We start from the raw sequence: 12996 nt of genomic DNA, 5'->3' as shown, positions 1-12996 counted from the left end.
AAACAGGTTTAATGATGCTGTGAAAACAAGAATGAGAAACTGCTCTATAATGAAACCTGCTCCTAGTGGACGCACAGAGAACTACAGTTTTTGCCACTTACGTATTGGATCAACCAGGAAGTCGCTGTGGTGGGGGCTTGTGTGCAACATGCTCTAAGGTTACCACAGGCCTGGATAACAACAATATTCATATGTTCACTCCCATTACTTACATTCTGACAAACAGTGACTGTCTGGACGCGAGGCCAGGTGAAGAGTATTTCTCCACCAAGGCCAGAGTGCTGAACCCAAACTTGTGTATCGGCTCATTGGAGTCCAGTGGAGGAAAGTCTGTGTCCACCTCGCCATCATCCTCAGCGATGTGGAGGCAGTAAGCGTTGACATTCTCACTGGGGAGACATGTGACACACAATTGTTCCACAGAAGCTTCCAATCTGTGAAACTGGTGCCGAAATGTGTTTGTACTCACTTGAGTTTGGGTTCTCGTCCCTCACTTGTGTACTGCCAACAGATGAGGCCGATGAGGTCGTGGACACGGGCATTGGCAATGGTTACCACTGTCATTGGATGTAATTTCTCCTGCGCCATCTGCATTGAGAGGTAGACGTCTATCTTTTTTGTAGCTGTTGTGCCAATGTGGCCCTAAAAGGTAAGGACATAGTGAGAACTCCATGCAGAGAAACCCCAATTACAGAGAGCAGAGAAATATGAAGTGACAGCATTTCTTACAGGGTAAATGAACAGTTATTAATATAAATATATATATACATTATATAAAAAATAAGGCAGTTGTCTTCTGCACTGCTCTGTTTGGTTCCATTTTTATTGATAATGTAAGACAAACTACAACAAATCATTTAACCCTGTAAAAATGGAGTGGCAGGTGGTGGTTGTTCACATGAACATTTAAAAATGATCTAAAATAAAAAGCATAATAGCTAAGGCATTAATTCCTTTTCTTTTTTCAGATCTTTCAGGTCATTATTTTGTACGCTCTTGACGTCATCACGTTATGTGACGTCTGGTGCAAAATGGACTAACAACTTGCAACAGTGCCGTAATGGCCGCAGGAGATTTAAAATAAAAAATAATAATATCTAGAGCATTCATTCTTTTTGCAAAGGAAATTTAACTAAGGCTCATGTCTCTCACCCCCCTCAGTGTTGTCATGGAGATATGTCCTAAACATACAGACAAAAATTGTGGGGCTCCAGAGTATTTACCAACCACGTAACAGTTTAATGTAATGTTAATACATAAAGCTTAATGTTTTTTTTAAAGTTTGATATTTAGGCCTATTATGACAGGGGATGTTTATGACGGGTTATGTTGTCTAGGTTAAAGTCAAGTTATTATAACAGAGACATCTCAAACAATGTCTTTTTCAACACTTGCACACATCAAATAAGCCATCAAGAAAGTTTTTTTTTCGTGTATAAACTATTAAATGAGAAATCCCGGAGAGTCGCTAACAGCCGGCCGTGGCTAACAGTGATTAGCTCAGGGCAGTACAGTGAAGGCATTAAAACGTCTTTTTTAACCACTAATACTGCTCAAGATAACACCAAACCTCTGCAGTAGCACGAGAAGAGTCCCTACACAAACCAAAACACCAACAACGTAGTTAGTGAACCCAGAGTTTATTAAAAGAGTGTTTTAAAGACTTACCTACTGGCCCCTGTACCAGCTCCTCTCATAGTAAAGTCCATTTAAGTGGATTACCAAAGTCAATCCAAAAGGAAGAAGCCCATTGATGATTTATTCCAGCAAAACACGTAAACTTTGTGGCAGTTTGGTGAAATATAAGTTAATAATAGATGTGAAAGGTTTGGAAAAGTCCCAGACAGCAAATTTCCCTGCAGCACCCAAATGTCATGTGAGGGTATGGGGGCGTATGTTGCCGAAAGGAGCTACAGGTAGAGGTAGCATCAGACATAGCATCAGTCTCAGTGTGGGGCCATTTTTTGGTGTGCCTGTGGGTACTGTGAGCCCATGGGCACCGAAAAAGAATGTTTATGCTGCCAACAGAGTGACATTTTTTACCTTGAACTGGAATCATTGAATAGTGCAACACACTGTGTGACTGCTATGGAGGATTACCCATCCCTCATCAAAACATGGGCTTCTTCCTTTTGGATTGACTTTGGTAATCAACTTGAATAGACTTTACTATGATAGGCGCTGATAAAAAAGGTTAAAAAAAGACGTTTGAATTCCTCCACCATACTGCCCTAAGCTAATCAGTGTTAGCCACGGCCGGCTGTTAGCGAATCTCTGGGATTTCGCCGGGAAAAAGTCTCGATGGCTTATTTGATGAGTGTATTTGCAGAAGAAGACCCTAGTATGATTTCACGTCGGACTGACACTTTAATGACAACATTCAGAAAAACGTATTATTACTCTCTTACCATTATAACTTTTCAAATAAACTGTTATGGTTTCCTTTAAAGAAGATACAAATAAACTGGAAGAAAATGTGCAATAGTTCACCTTGCCGTCAAATTTGGAGTATTCATTGAAAGGGTTGTTGAGCTGCTGGGGACACTGCTCTAGCCGCAGTGAAAGGGTGGATTTGGTACCTGTAGACCGCGGCCTGTCTTTAAAGTCCCGTTTTTCAAACAGGGACCCCAGATCCTCCACTGGACAGAAAGCGTGACAGCAATAAACAATATGTAGCAAACACTTTCAAGTACATTGATAACAGTTTCTTTCTTCTTACTGCAGGAACATATCCAACTAAATGGAAAGATGTCAAGTCTGATCAAAACTAGTTTAAGACTATTATAGTACTGGAGAAATGTAGAGCTTATTTTATTACATGTAGGCAAATTAATAAAATTTTCTTCACCAGTTCAACTTAAGGGTGACTTTATTCCTTGTTATACTTGAATTCTTGAAGAAAAAAATATCCAGACATTCACAGGAAGAACAGTAAAGATTAGAGGAAAGGTTAAAAAAATAAATAAAAATAAATTGCTGTAGCCAGATAGTTTTTTTCTGCTTTCTTGTCCCAGAGGGTGTGTATGCCATAATTATCTCATAACACCTCAGATTTGTTCTGACACCATTTGGTGAGGTCCTGACCTCAGGGTGGGAACCACTACCATTAGCTACTGATCCAGTGGTTGTATTATATTTTAGAGTATGTCATGGAAAACTATTTCAACATTAACATTTCTCAGCAGCATTTTTATTAAAAATAAAGTTAATTTGCTTAAAAATGACTATGCACAGAAACATTAATAAGTGAAAGCTAAGAGTTTGCCGCAAATGTGTAGTGAGTGCAGCTTTGCTATTTGACTTAGTTTAACATATTTATTGAAAAGAATAATGAGAAACACTACCTGATTGGGAGGAGGCCCTCTCTTTCCATTGGATGTTCTTGCATTTGATTTGGTTTTGACGTTCTTTCCTTAACCTTTCAAGTCTCTGGGCTGAAAATAAAGAACTTTTGATAAGACGTTGCATAAAACATGATGAAAGAAATTAAAATAACATCTTTGTACACAACACTAGTAAAATAACAGTACGCGGAGCAGTATATCAAACGTATGTCTTTCATTGGCCCTGTGAGAGCAATATGAGAAGATGTATATTTTCAGGAACACACACTCGCTCTCTTCCATGTGATATTTGGACACACACACACACGCACGCACACACGCACGCACGCACGCACGCACGCACGCACGCACGCACGCACGCACGCACGCACGCACGCACGCAGGCACGCACGCACGCACGCACACACACACACGCACACACACGCACGCACACACACACGAGAACTACCATCAAATAAAATTTGTATACTTTATTCAAACGTTTTTTGTTCATCCCTCTGATCTTACCAGCAGCCCCAGGTTTCTCGCGGCTGTCTTGTTGGAGTCCTGATGAGACAGCCACCACAGGTCAGTACTCAATCTCAAGTCTGAAAGTCTTAGAGGATTGCAGCTTTCTACCCACAACCCAGAACAAAGACCAGCACTCCACCAAACTTAGCACAAAACTCAAGAGAGCCAAAAAGAGACATGCTGTCCACCTTTGGACTCCCTCCATCACCAAAAGCATATTTACTTTTCCAATTAAAACCCCTGAATGTAGCTTGAAAATAGATTCACAATAGTTTTTTTTATTCAAACTCACTATACTTATTTTTTACAACATGTCATATTACACCCCCACATCCCAATTTAAACTGTAGCATTTAAAGATGGACTGACAACCCCTTGACATTAAAGTGAAATTCCGGTGTAAAATCATCCCAGGCTCTTTTTAGGTAAATACACTCATCAAATAAGCGATCAGACAATTTTTTGAACAACTAATGCAAAAGAGAAATCCGGGATAGACGCTAACAGTTGCTTGCAACCAAATGCGGCTAACACTGATTAGCTCAGGGCGGCAAGTTGAATGCATTTAAATGTCTTTTTTAACCACTAATACTGCTCAAAATAACACCAAATCTCTGCAGCAGCACGAGAAGAGTCCCTACACAGAAAACAAAGCACCAACACCATAGTTAGTGAATCCAGAGTTTATTAAAAGAGTGTTTGAAAGACTTACCTACTGGCTCCTGTACCAGCTCCTCTCATAGTAAAGTCCATTCAAGTGGATTACATAAGGCCAATCGAAAAGGAAGGAGCCCATTGATGACTTATTCCAGCAAAACACGTAAACCTTGTCGTTTGTGGCAGTTTGGTGGAATATAAGTTAATAATAGATGGAATAAGGTTTTGAAAAGTCCCACAGCATCTGTCCTGCAGCACCCAAACGTCACGCAGAGGTCAGGGGGTTTGTGTGGTTTGTGTTTATATCTTTCCTGGCTGTGAAACAATAATGAAAGCTTACAACCCAGAAACTTTCATAGGCTGCCATTGTGGTACGATGACCGTGCTCTGAGACGCCGATCAAGACGCTTAGGCAGAGTGATTACTGTGTCTGCAACAAACATTTGGAAGAGGACGACTTCATAATTCCTAGAGAGCTTCTGACCCAAAGAAGGCGTGCTTGAAGAAGAATGCCATTCTACAAGTGCCGCAACTGAATATGAATAGACTGGAGTTAAAGATACATCACCAAATTGCCACAAACCACAACGATTACGTGTTTTTCTGGAATAAATCATCAATGGGCTCCTTCCTTTTGGATTGTATTTGGTAATCGACTTGAATGGACTTTACTATGAGAGGAGCTGGTACTGGTCCAGTTGGTAAGTCTTTAAACACTGTCACTAACTAATGTCACTGTTTTCTGTGTAGGGACTCTTCTCATGCTACTGCAGAGGAATGGTGTTTTTGGAGCAGTATTAGTGGTTAAAAAAGACGTTTAAATGCGTTCAACTTGCCACCCCAAGCTAATCCGTGCTAGCCACATTCAGCTGTTAGCGCCTGTTAGCGCCTGCCCCGGATTTCTCTGTTAGTTGTTCGTGCACGAAAAAAAATTGTCTCGATGGCTTATTTGATGAGTGTAATTACCTAAAAAGAGCCTGGGATGATTTTACACCGGAATTTCACTTTAATGGGGCAAACACAAGAACCTTGGGTGACTGAGTCTTAATGTTAAAGACTGTCTCAGCGTCGGTTTAAAGTTGTACTCCATAAGGATTGAGATATCTTGTTTTTTAGCGGCCCTTGATATAGCCTATTTCAGTCAGTTCAGTGATTGCTGTTTGTGCGTATTTTAGTGAAAGAAAAAATATTTTTCTTGATTTTTTTTAAGATTTGATCATTTATAAGTGTTTATATTCTTACCTAGAAGAAAAACAAGTGTTTACCCTTTTGCCAAATAAATATATAAATGCGGAAATGCAGCAATGTCTCTCCTACCGTTTCAAAATCTCGCTTCACTTTAACTTAAGATTGTTACAGTAATCCCTAAGCAAGCTGCCTCATTATTTCAGCTTTTGCATGATTGCATGACATGTCCTTAAGAATATCTGATTAATAAAATAATCAAATTATTAGGCTATAGATCTGATACATGGTATTTTTAGAATCTAAAAGGAATAGAAAAAAACAACCGAACCAAAAACCGTGACCCCAAAACCGTGATATGAACAGAACAGTGGATTTTATGAACCGTTCCACCCCTACTAAGGGTGTAACAATACTATTATATATCGTACCGAACAGTCACCACGGTCCGTAAATATAGCATACATAGCGTTGGTTGGATGGATGGACGGACGGATGGACGGACGGACGGATGGATGGCGGACTGCGTGCGAAACAACATGATACCAGAGCTTGCAGACGTCCCCCTGTCATTCAAATCCTAAGTGTGGGATAACTTTGGATTCCTGGTTAATTATGAACACGCATGCATTTCTAAAAAGGCACCATCCATGTTTTACCATCACTATTGCTGTGAGAAAAAAAACGAGCTGTGTAAATCCAGCTCCAGACACTATTTCTACAACCCCTAACTGGGAATTCAGAAGGGGCAAATGCCATAACTTAAGTGAATGCTGCAGCTGCAATTATTTAAGAAATATTTAATTTATTGGAGAATTGCAGCAGTATTTTTTTATATTTGTTCTACACTTTATTTGTTTGTTTCATACCGACAGCTAAACCTGTTTAACTTTTGTGATTAATTGTTTAATAATGAAACTTATGTTCGTTCTGACAACAAAGCAGTTTTTTCATTTTCCCCCTTAACTATGAACCGTACCGTCCTGTGCTGTGACTTCAAAACTGAGCTACGCACCGAACCGTGACTTTAGTTATCTGTACACCCTTACTACACTCACACACACACACACACATGTTCCTATTACATTTTGTTCTTACTACAAGCCTAAATCAGAAGTTGAGGTTTCCCATTTCTTATTACAAGTGAACACCATCATGACTGTTAGTGGCGATCTGGGCCGACAGACCAACCGCTGTCAGCAGAGTCACTAACATGGAGGATTATTTCCATTTAGAGAGTGAATGTCTCCACAGACACACAGATTAGAATACTCAGCAAAGAGGCAACAAGTGCTTTCATTAGTGGGTCACATGATCAACCACCATTGTTGTCTATCACCTCACTCTGTGATAGAGGAGCTTAACAGACAATTAAACAGATGAAAATCTTACGGAGTACAACTTTCAACTACTGCAGTAGTCAAGATGGTAGGAAAAAAAAGCATGAAAAGTCATCACCATCTCAGCTAGGATCACAACGGGCCTGAGTTTAGCAATGTTCCTCAGCTGGTAGAAACAAACAATTGTCAAGGCTCAAAAGCCTGGTCCATAGAAACTAGTGGTGGAATTATTTGGGTGCCTCACAGTTCAATTACGATTCACCATTCTCAGTTCCTAAAATAATAGTAGGGGAAACACTGCATGTCATGTCCTGCTAAAAGCCCCACCCAGGCGCCGCTGCCGCCCCTCACCTATAGCAGTGTTTTCAGTAGGTGAGAACCAAGCCCCCACCACAGCGACTTCCTGGTTGATCCAATCAGGAAGTGCCAAAAACTGCAGTTCTCTGGGTGTCCACTAGGGGCATGTTTCATAACAGAGCAGTTTCTCATAGATCCCAATGTTAAACAGGCCTTTTTCACAGCATCATTAAACCGGTTTAAGTCCTGGTACAAAAAAACATTCTAGTCTGTATGTTTGGGTCATATATCCATGGCAACACTGGGGGGGGGGGGAGGATTTTATTGGAGGTTAAAGTTTATGAATAATTAGAGGTGTGGCCTCTTGAGTGACAGCTAGCCTCTGGCCCTCACCTCTCCTCATCAGCCAGATGAAAATTATCTCCCTCCCCCCAACGTCACATACATGCCCTTTTTTGGTAGGAGGAAATGAGGCGGAGTCAAAGTCTGACAACATGGTGACTCCCGTAGGCGAGGACGATTGGATTGAGTTGAGAGAACGGACCTCGACGGGTATGCTACGTCCATTTTTCATACGGTCTATGGCGAGAACACATCTGACACGGACAATCTGCTGTTGTGTGCTACTGCTACATGTGAGAAAGGGCAAATCTGGACAATGTCCGGACCTGATTCTTCATACATTGTCTGGAGTTTATACAAGAAAACAACTATAGTTACGAACAGTAACTTAGAAAGTTGCATCTGAAAAGCAAGAAGAGAACCTCTCCAAAGCTGATCCAGAGATAACTACCCACAGCCTGAGTTAACAACCAATATACGGTGGTCCACAGGATCAAAAGCAGCAATGATATCTAGTAGTGCTAGGGGTGAAACGGTTTATTTAAAAAATCTGTCCCATTCAGTATGCATGTCATGGTTCGGGACACGTGTGTACCGTTCAGTTTATGAGGTGCAAGCCTTCATGTCCGCTGTCCTCTCTCGTATCCGTCTCAGCGCTACTGTCTCAGCGCTACGTCTCAGCGCTACTGTCTCAGCGCTACGTCTCAGCGCATCAAATCCCGGCGCTGGGAGACTTGCTCCCAGCGGTTGGCCACAACGCTATGCACGCTCCCGCTACGCTCTTCTTCGTAGGTTTTTTGAATCCTCTTGGCAACAGCTCGCTAAGCTCCGCTCTGTTTGTTCGTTTCTGTCTGGTCAAATCTGTGGTTAAAAAAAAGAAAAGTTGACACAGAAAACCACCAGCTCGCCAGAGAATGGACAGAGAAGTTTTTGTTTCCGTCTCTGAGAAGCCTGAGTTTACTCTGCAGCCATATCGGTGTGTTAAGAGGAAAAGTCGATAAAAATCATGCTACTCTGCATTTATGTTACGTTCATTTGTGTCAGTCCAGTTTTTGATGAATAAACTAATGTTTCACATGTGTTTGTCAGCCTGCTAAAGTAACTGGTAACTGAAGTGATCAGATAAATGTAGTGGAGTAAAAAGTAGAATATTTCACTGATTTGTAGTGGAGCAGAAGAATAAAGTAGCATGTCAATAAAATACTCAAGTAAAAGAGCCTCAAACTTGTACTCTAGTCCAATAATTGAGTGAAAACCTGTGGTTCACAGGTTTGTTCATTTAACAAGGATTGTTTTTGACAAGCTTGTTGCACTTTGAGGCCATCGTCGGTCAGTGACCTGCAGCACTCACTGGATTGGTTCGCAGCTGAGTGTGAAATGGCTGGGATGAGGATCAGCACCTCCAGGTATTGCTTACTCCAGGTAGGGAATGAGTCCTTACCCCAAGTGAAGGAGTTCAAGTACCTCGGGATCATGTTCACGAGTGAGGGGACGATGGAGCATGAGTTTGGGGGCGGTGTTGCAGTCGCTCTACCGCACCGTTGTGACGAAAAGAGAGCTGAGCCGGAAGTCAATCTTCGTTCCTACCCTCACCTATGGTCATGAAAGCTGGGTCATGACCGAAAGAACGAGGACGCTGTTACAAGCGGCAGATATGGGTTTCTCAGGAGGGTGGCTGGAGTCTCCCTTAGAGATAGGGTGAGAGGTTCAGCCATCCGTGAGGATCTCGGAGTAGAGCCGCTGCTCCTTTGCGTTGAAAGGAGCCAGTTGAGGTGGCTCGGGCATCTAGTAAGGATGCCCCCTGGGCGCCTCCCTAGGGCGGTGTTCCAGACACGTCTAGCTGGGAGGAGGCCTCGGGAAGACCCAGGACTAAATAAAGACAATATACTGTATGTACTCTTGTGTGCTGCATTGTTTTACAATATCCATTAATGTGATGCTCATATTTTTCCGGCCCCTCATTTTGAATAATTTTCATCAACCGGCCTCAATTCCAAATAATTGAATAACCCTGATGTAGCCTTTATTCAGTCAGTTCAATGATTGCTGTTTGTGCGTATTTTAGTGAAAGAAAACCTATTTTTCTTCATTTTTTCTAAGTTTTGATAATGTATAAGTGTTTATATTCTTACCTAGAAGGCAAACAACTGTTTACCTTTTTGCCAACTAAATATATAAACGCGTAAATGCAGCAATGCGTATCCTACTGTTTCAAAATCTCACTTCACTTTCATTTAAGATTGTTACAGTAATCCCTAAGCAAGCTGCCTCATTATTTCAGTTTTTGCATGATTGCATGACATGTCCTTAAGAATATCTGATTTCTGAGATTTCTGAGACTTTCAGAAGAGCCTGAAACTGCCACATGTTGTGCTCATCTAACACAACTGAAGGCTGCTTAGCAAACAAGACCTTCTCTATAAAAAAAAGTTGTTTTGAGAAGTGGTTTAAAAACAGTCAAAGAATTATTGATTGTAAAGACCAATAGAACCAATGACAATTTTTTCAAAGAAGTGGGTACAAAGGACTTTAGACTTTAGGGAGAGATTTGTGAGCTCTTGTAGTGGATGTATTGCTCATATTTGATTTGCCTTACCAACAAATTTGGAAGGAAGAGAGCGAGAGAGAGAGAGAGAGAGAGAGCGAGAGAGAGCGAGAGAGAGAGAGAGAGAGAGAAATACAGTATAGTACAGCAGGTTATGCAGGAGTGACAATGTTTCTGATGGCCTCAAACAAGATTTTGGGATTGTGTAAACTATTTGAACTATTTTATACTAGGTTAAAAAAGTATGTAGCTCTGGCATCATTAACCATATAATTAAAATGAATTAGGTGACTATCTACTTGATATTGACTGCTTGATTTACAAAGTATACTAGAATTCAAGAGGGAAATTTACACACTGAACTGTAATCCAACCCCACGCTTTCGACTTGTGCGGCAACAACCTCCAATAGCACACAATTTCTCATGAGCCTCACTAAACCACTGGCCCAGATTAGACACACAAACCCCAAACAACAGCAGGACAGGTTTTCTGGTTGCCCCTGCCCTAATGAAAGCAGGGATGTGTGCCCGACAGAAAGCCTGCCCTGCTAACCAGCCAGAGCCTGGACATGAGCCTACCTGTGTTGGAGCGACGACGGATGCCAAAGTCCCAGCTAGAGGTGATGTCCATGGACTGGGAGAGGTCACAGGCATGGTTGTCTGTCACACTGTTGCCCCCCTCGCTCAGGGAGCCTGACTCTGTTGACCCACAGCTGCTGCCAGGCACCATAGCCAGCTGGCACTTCTCCAGATCCACATCCTGGTCAATTAGTACCATCTCACACATTCCTGTATCATCACTGGTCACATGAGACTGTCTGATGTGGGCCAGAATAATGGCTGGGTTGTCCAAGAAAGCCATTTCCTCTGCTTTATAAAGTGGCTGATGGATTTGGGTGTTTTTTGGTCACACCCTCCTGCCTGTATTCCAGAGGATCCCTTTCTCTTCCTTTCAGTCTCGCTCTGAGAGTTTTAAAGTAGCAGTAGCTGATGACAAGTGGAGAGCAGTCGTCTTTTCCATCTCCTTTCCTTGATTATTGTTTCGGCTCCAAGGCAGAAAAGGTGCCTCTACCTGTTTGGAGAAATAACAGTTAGAACATGGTGTGAGCTGAAAATGGTGAATTAAGCTCTTTTTTTGTTTGTTTTTTAATAAATGTCTTCGCGTTTCCCAGGCTATGGGGTCTAAAACTCAGTCATTTAAGGTGGGGCACAACTTGTGTATTGGCGTGTTCTAAACATTTAGTGGGGACATTTTCATGTAACAATAACTTTGATATTGAAGGAAAGACCATTTCTGTGACCCTCTGACAATCCAACATTAATGCCATGGTTGGCCAGCAGCTGTTCTTAACAAATAATTAAATCACTTTAAATTTAATCACGGATAGCCCCTTGAGGTGAACAGCACCTCATTTTCAAGGGGGTCCAACATATAACATCAACTTTTTTTTCCTCATATACCCACACGCCAATCCCAAGAACCCCTCCATCCTCTTGTAACACAACACAATACAACACAATGGTATAGCACAGAGGCACGCACAGTACTTGCATAGCAACACAACACATCATAATATAACATCACAATGGCTATAATCCACTGCACAGTACTAAAATAGTAACCTAACGCCGCCAGAAGGATTGAATCTCATTTGCTCAGCATATCCATCTGGGAACTCTGGTTTGGAGATCTTTTGGGAAGGGGCGAAAATACTGGTTGCTGATTGGATAACAGAATAGAATTACTTTAATGATCCCAGACTGGGAAATTATTTTGTAGTAGTGGGTCAGAAAATAAACACTTTGTACATAGTAAATAGATGTAAATAAATAGAATCCAATATATGCATAGTGTATATATATGAATGTCTTCCAGGAGAGAAACCCCATATTTAAACAATACTGCACCTCCCCCCTCTTTATGAACAGCATTTCAATCCGCCATCCAGTTTGGTCAGACAACATGTTAGACAATTTGGATGGTAAATGTCCACATCTTTAAACTACATACCAGTTAGGAGCACAACCTTTCTATTAAAGGGGCTACAAATTTTGACACTTTGAAAACACGGATGTAGATAACAGAGGCTAGACCCCCAACTCTTCCTATCCATGTGTCCAAGTGTTCTTGGGCAAGACTGGGGCAACTGTACCCCAATTTGCTCCAATGGTTGGCCAGCACCTCGCGTGAGTTTGGTGCCAGCTGTAAGTATGTCTTTACATTAGTGTTGTCACAATACCAAAATTATGACTTTGGTACGATACCTGCCTAAAATATCTCGATACCTGTACTGAAACGACGATTCCACGGCTGAAAACTAGAACATCATCAAAAGTAATGGAATAAAATATTAGATGACAGCATGTGGATCTTTCTTTTTATTAATTAAAACACTTAAACTTAAAAAAAAGTAAGAATAAAAATATTTTGGTAAAGGCTGCTGAGGTTAATAGCTACTAGTTATAAAGTACAACACAAATGACCCAGACCTGGTGGAGGGCTGGAGGGCCAGCGCAAACTTCTGGGTTTTGCAGTCAGCCTGGCACACTTACTGCTCACAAATAATAAGGGTGGAAATAATAATAATGTTTAATATGTAAACAGTGAGTGATATTTTGGAGGGAAATGTGTTGGTTCTTGGGCTGTGGGTGACACAATTGTATGAATGAGAAAGGTCAGGTGGACCTGGTTTTGTGCACATAACGTTAGTTCAGTATTCAGTGGCTGGGCACTTCATGCACGTGTTACTTTACAAGCGTGCACAGTTCGGCTC

General features: G+C 41.5%; 1 protein-coding gene across 1 annotated transcript in view; it reads right to left on the bottom strand.

Moving 5' to 3' along the window:
- The window catches only part of mapkap1 (MAPK associated protein 1), a 34526-nt gene that overhangs the window by 18271 nt on the left and 3259 nt on the right, over positions 1 to 12996 (bottom strand). The window contains exons 2-6 of the mRNA XM_083929586.1: positions 10802 to 11294; positions 3345 to 3434; positions 2491 to 2639; positions 470 to 642; positions 213 to 389 (exon numbers count right to left, since the gene is read on the bottom strand). Coding sequence (XP_083785712.1) covers positions 213 to 389; positions 470 to 642; positions 2491 to 2639; positions 3345 to 3434; positions 10802 to 11084 — 872 coding nt within the window. The 5' untranslated portion in view covers positions 11085 to 11294. The remainder of the gene's footprint in view (positions 1 to 212; positions 390 to 469; positions 643 to 2490; positions 2640 to 3344; positions 3435 to 10801; positions 11295 to 12996) is intronic.

Source organism: Echiichthys vipera (assembly GCF_963691815.1).
Source record: "Echiichthys vipera genome assembly, chromosome: 16".
In the NCBI taxonomy this organism is placed as follows: domain Eukaryota; kingdom Metazoa; phylum Chordata; class Actinopteri; order Perciformes; family Trachinidae; genus Echiichthys; species Echiichthys vipera.
The sequence above is the reverse complement of the archived record's forward strand: the minus strand, read 5'-3'. Positions and strand labels throughout refer to the sequence as shown.